This window comes from Opisthocomus hoazin, chromosome Z, assembly GCF_030867145.1.
Source record: "Opisthocomus hoazin isolate bOpiHoa1 chromosome Z, bOpiHoa1.hap1, whole genome shotgun sequence".
Lineage (NCBI taxonomy): Eukaryota > Metazoa > Chordata > Aves > Opisthocomiformes > Opisthocomidae > Opisthocomus > Opisthocomus hoazin.
Window position 1 is genome coordinate 67703528 of NC_134454.1, and position 14841 is coordinate 67718368.

The 14841-nt window shown below is 37.0% G+C and overlaps 1 protein-coding gene across 3 annotated transcripts in view; it reads right to left on the reverse strand.

Moving 5' to 3' along the window:
* IPO11 (importin 11) overlaps nucleotides 1-14841 on the reverse strand; it is a 102904-nt gene that overhangs the window by 60280 nt on the left and 27783 nt on the right. For all 3 annotated transcript variants that reach the window (XM_075411301.1, XM_075411300.1, XM_075411298.1), the window contains 10 exons: nucleotides 14539-14609; nucleotides 11903-12095; nucleotides 9241-9393; nucleotides 8933-8976; nucleotides 8020-8110; nucleotides 6565-6612; nucleotides 5852-5957; nucleotides 1768-1894; nucleotides 680-713; nucleotides 457-497 (listed from right to left, as the gene is read on the reverse strand). In XM_075411301.1, coding sequence (XP_075267416.1) covers nucleotides 457-497; nucleotides 680-713; nucleotides 1768-1894; nucleotides 5852-5957; nucleotides 6565-6612; nucleotides 8020-8110; nucleotides 8933-8976; nucleotides 9241-9393; nucleotides 11903-12095; nucleotides 14539-14609 — 908 coding nt within the window. The remainder of the gene's footprint in view (nucleotides 1-456; nucleotides 498-679; nucleotides 714-1767; nucleotides 1895-5851; nucleotides 5958-6564; nucleotides 6613-8019; nucleotides 8111-8932; nucleotides 8977-9240; nucleotides 9394-11902; nucleotides 12096-14538; nucleotides 14610-14841) is intronic.

The window sequence follows — 14841 nt, forward strand, 5'->3', positions numbered from 1 at the left end:
GACCACTGCAAACAACACAAACATAGGAGACCAAGAAAGTCTCTGTTTCCAAGGTGCTATTTTAATCACATGCTCATATATAATGTTTGTTAAACATAGCACTCCTACTGTCTTAGCATGAAGAAACCTAGCATCTGATAACACATAGCATACATAGTACTTAACACAATGCTAGGAAATTGTAATAGTCATAATACTAAAAGGTTTTGAATTGTCTGTCTGTATATCGCACATTAACAACCTTAACAGTAGCAGCATGAGTCTTTACATGTTTTGGCCTGTGAAGACTTAAAAAAAATATACATACACACACACTGATTACTAGTTAGTGCAGTTTTAAATGAAATTGGAAATTATATTTTTCCTCGTTTAAAATGAAGTTGGAAAATATCTTCTTCCTGCTTTCCTCTATGGATCTAACTGCTCATCAGAATATGCCCATATAAATGCTCTTACCGGTAAGAACTGGTCAGTTCTGAACTCAAAGTCATCTACAGGTAAACAAACATTAAGGAAAAATAATACAGATTGCAGATGGATACAAGACTCAAATAAGCAAATATTCCATAGATACACAAAAATTACAATGTGAAGAATTTGTTCTTAAGTTTAAAATTGTTTATTTTCCAGTAACTCTGACTTAACAACTAATCAAACATCTTTGCCAATAAAAGGATATTCAACTTCAGTGTTGTAGCCGCCTCGATACGGACCTGAAAGACAAAAGTCAAGAAGCATCACACATACATCCATTAAACACTTTGATTATCAACATAATATCTGACAATATCATACCAATTGCTGTTTTGGCAATTGAATCATTCTATGTGTTCTGTCATCGTCTAAGAAATGTAGTTAGTTCAACTCAAACATTTTCATTTGCTTTCATTTTAGTATTCTTTACAGTTTATTTGGCACTCCTAAAATGCTATCACCTGAAGAAACAACTCGGGCAAAATCTTCATGAAGGTCGAGAATGAATTAAACAAGAAGATATCTAGCCTGTGACAAAAACTTTTGCGATACAGAAGTGGCTTCCTATCACGCAAAAAGCACAGAATGAAATAAACTCAGGTTAGCATGTTCTTCCCTGGTAGATATTCAGATGCTCAAAAAGCATTAAACGAAAATAGTCACAACATTGACAGAGAAACACATCCTGCTCAACTAAAGCTATCTGGAATCACAAACTAGCTAGGTTTATTTGTTTTATTTGTTGGCTGCTAGGTCTGTCTGAAAGTAAAAAAACAAAGAAACCATAGCAAAACCAGTTTCTTAACTCAACCTCACTTGCTGGTAAACTGAAACTTAAAACCACAGAATTGTACTCAACCAGCTTAGCAACCAATGCCATTTATCACATCCTGTTAGCAGATAACTATGTTGATGCTTAAATAATACTGTATAATGCAGAGACTAGTTACAGAATAACCCTGTTTTATCTACACAAAATGTTCATTTGTTTATAAACAATTTCTCATGATAATTCACAACTTTCTTCTTACAGAAAATAGACTGTTGCTATTGCCATTCATTTTCCCACCAAAGTAATCACAAATGAACATCCTAAGCACTCGTTTCATGTCTTTGACCTTATTGTTCAACACCTCCACAACTTCCCAAGAGACTACCTTTTGCAAGACACAACAACTGTAAGGTGTGATGTTATGAAGTTCTCAATCAAGTTTACATAAGGTAGGGTATTTACATTTCACCAGTGTTTAAAGAACAAATATGTAATCCAAAACATTACTTCTTTATACTTACCACTAAGTCCTGGTCTTGAAGCAAGTTACAAATTGCCTCATATAACATAGGTCTCAAGTCTGACTTGAATTTTACAGAAATCCACTGTCCAATCAGCCAAATCACTCGTCGGCGTATTGGTTTATATCTTTAAAAGTGGGGGAAAAAAAAATCGTACTCTTTAACTCTTTATACTTGCTGTTCTCGAATATTTTGATGAAAAAGAAATCTAAGAATCACTAGGAAAACATTATTCTCCAAAATAATTGCTAAAAGCGTTAGTTTGTCAATAGAAACTTTAGAACTTTAACACAGACATCTTTTTCATCAAAATTCTTTACTAGAAGACTCAGGAAACACCAAGTTAGTCTGAAAAAGATAACTTTCATCCTAAATGATGGAATCTTGAAGATCTCACCAGAGATACATTTTATTCTGTACATAGCACACCAGTAAAAGAAACTAAAAATAAATCTTGCATTTATTACTGCCAACTTGGTGTCTACTGCTTTCACCACACTTTCCAGTGATTTCCTTGACATTCCTTTTATTTCATGTTATCGGTCTAAAACTATTTTCAGAAAGAACTGACATTATCTAATTTTGCACCACTGCTGCAACAAGGGCACAAACCAAACAGCTTTAGAGTCAATGCGAAGAAGTAAGAACCAGAACAACGATCTGAATTGCCTAACAGACTGAATGAGAAAAGCATTCTGTAGACCTGCTATTTTTCTCCACTGATTATAAAAGGCGATCAAAAACAGTAGTGCAGATTTAAATGTTTACCTTGAACACATATAAAGTTAGGCAAGATGAACTCTGTTCACAGGATTTTGTTACCCTAAATGTACTTTTCATTTAACGAACCTGTGCCTTGTAAGCCATCAAGACAGCATTTAAAGATAGTGAGATTTCTTTACATTTAACAAATGTGATTTATTAAACTTTCCCATTTTCATTCCCCCATTCTCATAACCATGAGGTAATTAGCAAAGCACACCTTCAGAGAATATCAAAGTTGTGAAAGTAGCATGTATACAGCAGTTCATTAGACTGTAACACAAAGCTAATGAGGAGTAACATTCCAGCATTACTTGACATTATTGAGTAGCAGTGAAGCACACACAATCCATGATGAAGCACCGGTTACACAAGACGTTGCTTTACTAAAACATCCTTCTATTTATTTGAGAAGCTGTGATATCACTTTTTCTATTCTTAGAATGCTTGTGCCCGATATACAGCTTTGTAAAAATCAGAATATTAAAAAAACTAAGCTGTTTTTCTTGAGGTTGGCATCAGCTGGTTTTCAAACCACTATCACATAAAGAAAAGTTTTCAATGACATGGCATAAGTACATAACCATCTGCTGACAGCAAGGATTATTTTCAGCTCTGGAGATACCTGTTGTACAATTCTTACACCCTACTTGCATCTTCATATTCTTTCTCTCGCTCTCTCAATCTGGTAAAGAAACCCATGCTTTTGGGTTTTTGGGAGCTGGGTGTGTGTTTGGGTTTTGCTTGGGGTTTTCTGTGGGTTTTGGTGGGGTTTTTTTTGTTTGTTAGTTTGTTTGTTTTTTGTTGGTGGTGGGTTTTTTGTGTTTGTTTTGTTTTTTTTTAAAGGACTTAAGTTCCTAAAAATCCTTCTGTTCTTAAGTGCTCATTTTTGAGGTCCTATCTTTTCTACATTCACTACTTTTGGGAAAAGCTCACTTCTTAGAACATCATCAGCTTTCACACTAAGAGCACACATGGACTAAGTATAAGGAGATTGAGCGTGGGAAGAGTGACCGTATTCCAAAATAAGGCAGCTTCTGTCGCCATAGTCATAGGATGGGAGCTTTAAACAGTCTGGACAGTATTCAGAGATTCAAGTCTGAAGTATCTTACTTGATATCACAGTACTAATTGTCACCGACACTTTCTCTATTGTTTTAAGACTGAATTATTACGAAAGATTGTATTCAGTAAACTATTTTCATATTACAGAAAAGTCTCTCCTTAGTACAAAACTAAATATTGTAGCAAGTGATAAATTTTGCAATGCAATGTTCGCAATGTTTCTAAAAATCTTTAAGAATATCTTTTCATTAATCCCATATTTCTCCTACTACTATGGTCATGGTTGACAGTCTCACTATCAACAGACAACAAAACATTCAAAGACAAAACGCAGCAAACTTTACCGTCACTGCTGACAACACATAGGTTTGTGTTCCCAGACATGAACCACTGTGTGAATAAGCACACTAATCACCATGGGACATTCTGTAGACAGCAGATCACACCCTCCAACCTGCATTATCTAAATGGCACATGTATGCCTGAAGCTGTCATTCAACCAGCACTCCATTTGGACTATGAACATTGTCTCCCTTAATGCCGTGGTGGTCTCCAATGATGCTGGCAGTAGAAGCAGTTCAAGCAAACAAGGCTTCAAACTTCTGGATGACTTCTACTGCAAGCTCCTGTCCACACAGGAATTTCATCCTGGGATATAACAAATGCCAACTAAATGGCTAGATCAGGTGTCCTCCCTACTGTAAATACAACTATATCAAGCATAGAAGACTTTTGTCAGTTTTACTTGTGCTATATGGGTGGATAGCATAAAAATGCCAAAGCCAGCATGTGCTACAAATACCATGGCAGCTTTATTCAGAGATCAGTGTTGGTGCGGCACAACAACAAAGGATTAATGATATACACAGGATCTCTTTTTTTCCTGCTCTTCTGACATTCAGCCTAACCATTAAAGTGCTTGCCCATTGGCAGATACCAAGGTAAAGTTGAGATTGCAGGGAAAAAAAAAAAGACTAATCAAAAAAAGAAGAAAACCATTAGGAGACACGAGGTAAACAACTGTGGCAACTATTCTGTGACTCCGAAGTAAGGTTATACATTCAAATGTCAATAATTGTTTTTTTAAAAAACTATATTGTGATGAAAAGAAGCATTTTAATATCTGTAAGTTTAGTATGATCTTCCACTCTGCATGAAATTGACCTGTATTTGTAAAGAAAGTATTTATAACTGGCATTTGGAAATAAAAAAAGCTGGCTGGTAACTCATTACGGAAAATCATTTACAATTTATAGTAGCTCCTCAGGGTATTAGCAAACAAATTAGTTTATGTTTCAGGTAACAATCATGTCTGGTAAGATGAATTTCAAATGTGGAAGAAAAAAAAAACAGTAAAGTTCTTCAAAGGACATCAAGGTCACTGCCAACGACTGATGAGAAAAATAAGACACAGTCATTCAGAGTCAAAGGGTGACTGGGAACTCATCTGATGAGGATTAGGACATACAATAGCAGTCACTGTTCTTCCCCTGAGGGAAGAGTGACAGTTTCAGGAACAGGGAGGAACATCATCTTCTAGTCAGTTGTAGAGATGGACAGCTCAGTACTGAGATGCCAAAACTAATCTTTCAGAATACCCTCTGATACCCAGTAAACAAAAAAAAAGGTACTCATGTGAAGGTCATCCACGTGAAGCAGACCTGGTGAGAAGGAAAATGCACAGCAGATGGTCTATATAATACTCTATTTAGAACCTGCCGGTAATCATTCATGCTTTACAACACAACCCAAATCCTTACTTCCTCTCTTTATTGCTGGCAAAAATACCTGCAGAGTGCTACAGTGGGCTTGTATTTAAACTAGTAGAGAACAAATAATTATTTTGGCTAAGCTACTGTTTTACAGAGACTATTTCCACTGATTTCAGTTGCATTTCCTGCCTCAAGGGCTCTGGGGTCTCAGCAGGGCTAAACATCTTTTTTTTAAATGAGCAAAGGTGGCTGTCCTGGGAAAGTTTAGTCAACTCAAATACATGCAAGAGCACAGACTTACAATATTTTTACAGAACCCTGGTAGTATCGACCACACAGTAATTCAAACATAAACTGTCAGGAACACTGTCACTTCTGTGATTGTATCAGTTATCTGTATGTCTTTCATACCTCTGCTCATTTAGCAGATATGTTTACATTTTGAGTATTTTTCAACGCTGTAATTATCAGACATTATATCTTACCAGTTTTGTACCAACAGTTCATATTGAAATGATGACTGCATAACAGACCAAGGTGTTTACCTGTTATGAGAAACCTGTAGTTCTGCTAACAGCTGATTTTTAAACCACTGATCAAAATCCACACTGTCAAATAGTTCATAAGCAGCCAGTCCAACTGCATTATACACTGTGGAAAAACAATATGGTTACTGCTTGCTTAAATGTTTAGTTTTTAATAGTAAATAATCAAACTAATTTAAGTTTCAAAAACCACTTTTGATAACCTGAACATAATAAAGAAAACAACGCTAAGGAAGGCCATGGTGAAGGGAACTCTAGAGAAAATATCAGTAAAAGAAAGGTATTACAGAAGAAAATTCAGAATCTTTAAAATAGTTAAAACCGTAAAACCAATGAAGATCTTATTCTAACATCAAGAATGGTTCTGTCGGAGGTCTTAGACGATTCTTCCTTTCTGCCATAAAGTCTCACTCCTTGTAAAATGGACAGTTATCTTCATAGAAGCACCATATCTCATTTACTTGCAGAGAAGAAAGGACAGGACAGTAAGGGAGATTGTCTAAGGGTCTGTTTCACAAAAAAGCACCCTATTTTTACATAAGCATTTTGAAAAGTAAAGACTGACATCAAGTGCAAGAAGAAATAGGATTTAGGTCCTACTTTCTAAATGTCTTTAAAAAATTATTGCAAATTCTTCAGATAATTTTTAAGAAGTCAAGCACATACACAAAAGCAGCTCTGTTACTTCAAAGGTAAAGTAAAATTTAATTTACCAGCATCTTTAATCAGTATAGCACTGGTATCTTCCACGTTGGTAGATCCTACAAGACCAAGTTAAAATAAAGAAAAAAGTATAACTAAAACAAAGCATGCACGTAACTTTGCACTTTTACACTTTAAGCAAGTATGCTGTCAGTTAAGACTACTTTGCTATTTTGGTTTTATTCTCAAGTTCAGTTAATTCAATACTTTCTTCAGTGAATATACTAAAATCAAATCTCTGCTTTCACACCCTATTTTTGACTGACTTCTTTGAGGCTGAACATTGTTACCAGTAACATGCAAGTCAGAAGCACATATTTTAAATGAACAGACTCAAAACCCACAAACTGTTGAATGCTGTCGACCACGTGGTACTATTTCCAACAGTGTCCTAGACCTAGTTCCTACCTACATGTATGCATGAGTACTTACAAAGTATAATTAAAACTCTTCCAGAATCGTAACTACTAATGAATTCTTAATATCTTCAACTGTAACTCTCCAGTTGAAAATATCGATAAATGGCTACTGGGGCTTCAGGAGCCAAAAATAACCTATGCATGTACCTTTTAGCATGGAAGGGTAAGCTTCCATAATTCTCGGAAAACAAAATAACTTGCAACCCCGTTGTAAGGAACCTTTTACCATTCCCAGTATCAGAGCACAGCAAGCCATCCTGCAGCTTACATACACAAAGTGTTTTAAGGAGAGATCCTGTGAAGTCAGAAACCTACCTCAGAAAATGAGTATTTATTTCTATTTAATAGAACGTACTGATCCATTCTGATAAGTTCAAACATAAAATATTGTAAGTCAGGTAAGATACAATCTCGGGAAACAACCTAAGCTGAAATGACGGGAAAAACAAAGTGGCAGCTACCATTCATTCTCTTTTTTGGTCACTATGTAACTCTGTTTTGGAGTGAAGAAAACTTCAATCATTCCTCAGTCTATGAAGACTTCAGAAAAAGACTTAAGTTTTTAAAGCAGTTTTTTCAGATTTGGAAAGTACTCTAGACTTTCCAAAATGACAGTGTAATTTTGACTTTTTCTTTTACAGGGTTTTTGCAGAGATATGGCAGAATTACCATAAACCACCTTGCAACATTTGAAGAGGAAGTTCCCAGTAAAAAAACAACCTACAGAATTTATTAGGCTTGCCAACTATTCTCAAAAAAAGCCTGAAACCTCATGAAAGTAGAAATGCCCCAATCTTTGTGAGTTATCTAAAACAGTCATGATGAAAAGTAAAGAATCCTTAGGATCTCCTCTTCCTAGGTGCACATCACGCTTTCCTTATGGTAGGTTAAGAAATAATTTTAATATGTTCACTTACCCTTTCAAAAATACAAAGTGAATGCACTATATAAAATTAGATATTACAAAGTAAAAATGTTGAACAGTTTACAAAAGCAAATGTAATGAAATCTACATTTTACAGTTCCTTTATTGATTAAAGAACTTGCCTTGTAGACTGCGAACCATTTCTAGAAGCACAGGGGTAAGAATCTGGTTATATTCATGGAAAATATCAATAAAAAGAACTTCCGTGCATGGCTGAAAAATTAAAAGATGTGTTTTAGAATCTATCAAAATGAAGGCAACACTGTAGCAAAATACACTTTATGTAAAATACCACTCTTCCTCCTACACAGTATGCTTAACCATAGCAAGATTTTGATGGCTGTATTTGCATCAGCCAGTTCTGCAGTAGAAGAACAACGGATCTGTGGAGTGAAACAGCTGGTGCTGAGAAGCCAGTGACCACACTGTAGGTATGTCACAGTTTCTTTTTGCATCAGCACTAGTCGATTCCTCTGGTCTGAATACTCATTTGCACTTGGGACACACTGGATGCACAGGGTTGGGTTTTTTAGTTTTAAAATGAAAGTAATCCAGCAAATAAACTTTGTGATCTCCCCGCAAAGCAAACCACAGCAGTGATAATTGGGAGATTCACTACAACAGCATACTTTTGATCTGAATTAGAACGCTAATATAGACATGTCTGAAATGTTCTTCCTTCATCATGTCTGCTAACAAAGTCATAAGTGATAATATCTGTTACTATTTTAAAGAAGCGACAACTTCTAGTGGGTTTAATAAACATCAGGTACTACACAATATAAATGCTGAAGAAAACTCCTTTTCCCTCTCTCCTAGAATATGCAGTGCATAGTTTTCAGTGTATTCCAACAGGTTTGAACACTGATAAATGAACTATGCTCATACTAACTCTAATGAAATTTGTTTAACTAAAGATTTTTTTGAGAAGCGTGAGCTTATCTTTCTACCAAATACCCTCTCTCTTGCTTACAAGACGATAAAGCAATGCATCCAGAAATGCTGAATGGTTTTCTTGTAAACTGAAACACTTACTCTGATGCTGTACTTCCAAGAATCTCCTCCGGTCTCTTCTACAGCTATTATTTCACAAAGAAAAGGAAAAAGTACTATTTCAACTATGGTTCAAAAAAAATTTAGTATTTAGATATGTGACTATCATAGAATACTGAGAAATCCCTTGTTACACAAACAATCTCTAGGAGGAATATCTGTCTACGTAACAAGACTGCAGAAAATAAAACAGCCAATATTGCAGTAAGCAATTTGCAGAGGCAATGCGGGTCTGAAACTCTTATACCTATATCTAAATAAACTGCAGCCAACTATACCACACATCTTACCGAAACTTTCTGGGTCCTCTTCCCACATCATCAATTCTTCGTCTGTCAGCAGGAAATAGTGAGTGACTAATCTCCTACAAATTTCCATTAGCGTTGGATATGTGAAAAATGCTGTCTTTATCTTATGTGCTTCAAGAGTTTCAGGACTGCCATCTGAAATAAGACACAGAAAAATCCAAATACAATTAAGTGGCTTCATGATCAAACAGTAGTCTAGTAAAATCAGAAAGAAATCAATAGATAAGAAATTCTTATCCTCAAAGAAAAAAAAAGAAAAAAAATAATGGCAGACTTTCATAACAGACTGTCAGGTGTTACCTTTTTTAAGCAAGTTAAAACATCCAAATTAATTTTCTTTTAAGAGAGTTCTCTAACTGCACATTTAGACTGTAGGTTTGTTAGTACATCACAAAGTATTTATAATGCTTTTCATCTACTATGTAAATGAAAAGAAAAACTGTTGACCTGCTGCTTTTGGAATTTTGTTTTTTATTTACCATTACTGAATTAAAAAAACACACAGAACTCAAGGAAAGTTTCATTTATACCTAATTCAGAAAGTGTATAAACTTGGGGTTTTTTAGGAGTTAACCCTGGTTAAAGAAACCAGCAATAAAACCAAATACTGTCTGGTATACAATCAACACAAACACTATATCTCAGTCAGAAATTAAGAAAAATAATTTTTCTATTTTATTTTTTTTAATCACCCAGTTCTCAAAAAGTTAAGTGCTACAGCTTTTATCAGAATGTGCTGTATTCTTCTTGTCTCAGGCATCACATCTCTATTTCCAAACCCCAAACACAACTATGAACTCTTGCAAGCAGAAATTTTTGTAAATAGTCAGTGGCTTTAGGACACTGTAACGTATCACAAAGCTATGGAATAACACTGAAATACATCAATATTATGAAGTATTTCAAAAACTCAGTTTCTGTAATCTTTCTGATGCATATCACTATGTTCATGAAACCTTATTTTCCAAATTTAGAAAGAGAATGCTAATTGTTATCTAGACATGGCCAAACGTCAAACTAAGGTGGAAGGATTTTTTTCCTAATATAGTTCAATTCTATTTTCCATTATCCATCCACACACCAGTATACCACAGAATCACAGAATGTTCGGGTTTGGAAGGGACCTTTGTGGGTCATCTAGTCCAACCCCCTGCCAAAGCAGGGTCACCTACAGCAAGCTACACAGGACCTTGTCCAGGCGGGTCTTGAATATCTCCAGAGAAGGAGACTCCACCACCTCCCTGGGCAGCCTGTTCCAGTGCTCCGTCACCCTCAGAGGGAAGAAGTTCTTCCTCATGTTCAGACGGAACTTCCTGTGCCTCAGTTTGTGCCCGTTGCCCCTTGTCCTGTCACTGGGCACCACTGAAAAGAGCTTGGCCCCATCCTCCTGACACCCACCCTTCAGATATTTATAAGCATTTATTAGGTCCCCTTGCAGCCTTCTCTTCTTCAGGCTGAACAAGCCCAGCTCCCTCAGCCTCTCCTCGTAGGGCAGACGCTCCAGTCCCCTCACCATCCTTGTAGCCCTCCGCTGGACTCTCTCCAGTAGCTCCTCATCTTTCTTGAACTGGGGAGCCCAGAACTGGATGCAGTACTCCAGATGAGGCCTCACTAGGGCAGAGTAGAGGGGAAGAAGAACCTCCCTCAACCTGCTGGCCACACTCCTCCTAATGCATCCCAGGATCCCATTAGCCTTCTTGGCAGCCAGGGCACACTGCTGGCTCATGGTCAGCTTGTCGTCCACCAGCACTCCCAGGTCCCTCTCCACAGAGCTGCTCTCCAGCAGGTCCTCCCCAAGCCTATACTGATGCATGGGGTTGTTCCTCCCCAGGTGCAGGACCCTGCACTTGCCCTTGTTGAACTTCATCAGGTTCCTCTGCGCCCAACTTTCCAGCCTGTCCAGATCATGCTGAATGGTAGGACAGCTTTTTTCTTTATCAGTCACTCCTCCCAGTTTGGTGTCATCAGCAAACTTGCTGAGGGTACACTCTACCTCTTCATCCAGGTCACTGATGAAGTTAAACAAGGCTGGGCCCAGAACTGACCCCTGAGGGACACCACTTGTTACCAGCCTCCAACTAGACTCAGCGCCACTGATGACAACCCTCTGAGTTCTGCCATTCAGCCAGTTCTCAGTCCACCTCACTGACCACTCATCCAGCCTACACTTCCTGAGCTAGTATGAAGATTCAGAGTGAAACACAATCCTACGAAGCAAAACATACAGATTGCTTTATATTCAACTGCACATCAAATTCACTGTGTTTCTGTATTTCAGAGTACTGGCATTAGTTAATTACAGTATTAGTTAATTACAGAAAATACCCCATTTTATCAAACGTTTGTGAAGGGAAAGATGCATCAAACCATGTGACAAAAATAAACCAAATTCCATACCTCAATAGTTTTTAAAATTAGTTCAATGAAAACTAAAACAATCAACAACAATATTCACATACCTTGTGTATCTAAAATTTCTAGTCATTGTCCATATACATTAATACTTAATAAAATAAGAATTATCAATATAGAAATAGAAGCATACATTACTAACTATTAAAACATTAGGAGTTTCACTGTTGGGAACAACTAGCAAAATGTTTCTCAAGATACAAAAAATGTTTTTAGGATATAACAGCAGTACCTTCAATATTTTTGGATGGCTTGTAAGCACAATTTTTTACAATCATCTTAATGAGGTTCATGCACTGTACAATAAACCGCTCAAATACAATTCCTTCACCAGCCTCTGTGAAAACATAGTTTACAGCAAACTCCAATGACCTCTGAATCAAAGCGGTGAATGAAAAAGGATGCTGATCCAGGAAGTCCAAAAGCTAAAAATTAAGGAAGTAGAAGAGCAAGAGAAATTAAGTGACTTTTTGTGCAAGCCTTGTTACATGCTTTCATAAATTAGTTATCAAAAACCAGTACCAATTTACACAAAATTACAGAAAACTAATACAGACAGGAAATTCTGATGAGATCAGTATCAATGATTAATGAAACATTATTTTGCCCTGAAATTCGTGATGCATGTTCAAAATTACCTTTTTATAAGTTTAGGGAATGTTCTGGTTTTAGCTGGGATAGAGTTAATTTTGCTCCCAGTAACTGCTGTGATTTGGATTTAGCACAAGAAGAATGTTAGTAACACTGACGTTTTCAGGTGTTGCTATGAAATCAAGGACTTTTTCCAGTTTCTCACATTTAGCCAACGAGCAGGTGTGCAGGAGCTGGGAGGGACCGCAGCCAGGCAGGCAGCCCAAGCTGGCCAACAGAAATATTCCATACCATGGATGGCATGCTCAGTGTAGGAATGGGGGTTTGCAGGGGGGCAGGGAGTGCTCTCTCTTTCTTTTTTCTGTGGGTTCGAATCCTTTCTTGTCCAGGAGTTTAAACTTCTCCAGAAGTTAGTTTTTTCCCCCAGACATTTAATAGAATTCGCAAAATCTGTGAGTTTGGCTTTCCACGATCACTTCTCAGGGACTGATTGCAAATCAATCATTGGGTGGTGAGAAAATTGTATTGTATATAACTTGTTTTGCATATTCATCATTATCATTATTAGTATTAGTAGTCATATTTCCTTTGTTGCCTTCTTAAACTGTCTTTATCTCAACCTGCGAGTTTCCCCTTTTGTCCATTTCTCCTCCCCATCTCACTATGGGGGAAGGGGAGGGGTGAGCAAGCGGCTGTCTAGTGATTAGCTGCCAGCTGCCGGGTTAAACTACAAAAAGGAACAATATCCATTTTCAATTCGACCAGGTTGCTAGCAAGTATATAAAACATGTCAGCCACACTTAAAACCCTGAACATTTTCAGCAGATAATTTGTCCCTATTAGAATTATTGTAAGTAAAGACATGAGGGAAATCACCTTTTATTCTTTCTTCTCCCCCTCCACTGCAGTACAAGCACTTGCTTCGCCAGCTTAGCTTTTCCAGCTAGTGTTCTAGAATGCACTGGTCAGTTCCCTTAATCTCCTTCACTACTGCAAAAATTAAGCCTAAATTCTCACATCTGAATTTCCACAGGTGGTAGATTATCTGTTAACAAAGTGTATTTTCTCATCTAGTCTATGTTAAAAGATGCACACGCCTCACACACTTTGCTTGTTAGTTCAAAGTTAGAAGTGCTATGATAAAGACTAAAAATGTTGTGTTAGAGCACCTTCAGTTTAATTTTGGCGAAGCCAATAGGTGCCTCCCACTTCTGGTAATTAGGCTGAATATTTAAATAAGATCCATGGCCCCAAAATGTAATCTGAAAACAAGGGGAACTCTGCAGGTTTTATATCTTCTCAAAACCGAGCAAGCAACAATGCTGCAATTACCTTCCGACAATATGTGCAATTAACAATTGCACAGAACTAGCTGACAATTCCAAATGTATCATATAATACAAAAGTCACAGACAGTAAGACAGGTTTGTGTTAATCTTCTTTCAGTAAAGTGGCCAGTTATTCAATAGAACCAACAGGGCCTCAGAAACAGCAATCTAAATACTGATAAAAGACAGGACAAAAAGTTTATACCCTGATTTCAGCTAGCATAAAGTTAATGCTCACAGGAAGCTGGGAGGGGACACGGCCAGGACAGCTGATGCAAACTAGCCAAACGGGATAGTCAATACCATATGATGTCAGGCTCAGTATATGGCTGGGAGAGGGGAATCTGCTCAGGAGCAGGCTGGGCATGGGTGGTGACAAAACTGCACTGTGTACCCCTTGCTTTGTATATTCTTTTTATCAGTACTACTGTTGTTTTCCTCTTCCTTTGCTGTTCTATTAAACTGTCTTTATACCAACCTACAGGTTTTGTCTTTTTCTTCCGATTCTTCTCCCCACCCCACCAGTGGGAGAGGAGTGAGCAAACAGACACGTGATTCTTTGTTGCCTGGCTTGGGCTAAACCGCAATAGTTTATCACTTTTTTATTCATCAATGCTGATACAAACATCTCAGCAAAACTTCCAGAAATATTTTTTTGAGCAAAATCCTAGCTAAATAATTTACTTCTGGAGTGGATTTAATTTTATTTGAGCTAAGAAAATGTATTCTTCACTCCTGCAACTTATGTCAGCATGAGTAAACAGACATCCTCCTCTTTAAAAAAAATTTTCAAAAATATATTTCATAACAAAGAAGTTTTAAGTTGTGGTACCTTCCATTTCTTTACAAGACCTGAAACCTATTTGCTCTAAGGCACATACATATTTGAATGTGGACTGCTCCTCCGGAACAGTAAACTATTCAGTAACTGAACAGAGAATTTACTTACCACTTTAGTGAACAGAATTATAGTCTTTTCTAGACGATCTCTGCATACGTTTTCTGCTCTTATACTTCTACCTGGTAAATCAGATATTTAACAACTATCATTTCTTCAGACTTTTCTTTTTCTTTCTGGATAGCCAAGTTTTAAAAAATTAACACTGCTGAAGAACAATTTGTTTTATCTGTAGCTTAAGGATTATGGCAGCCAGAAAAAAGTTCTATGGCAGAATAAATCCCAAGTCAAATTCAAGGTAATGAGCACCAGGGGAAAAAAAATATAATCTAGAACTGTTTCTCTCAGCTGCAG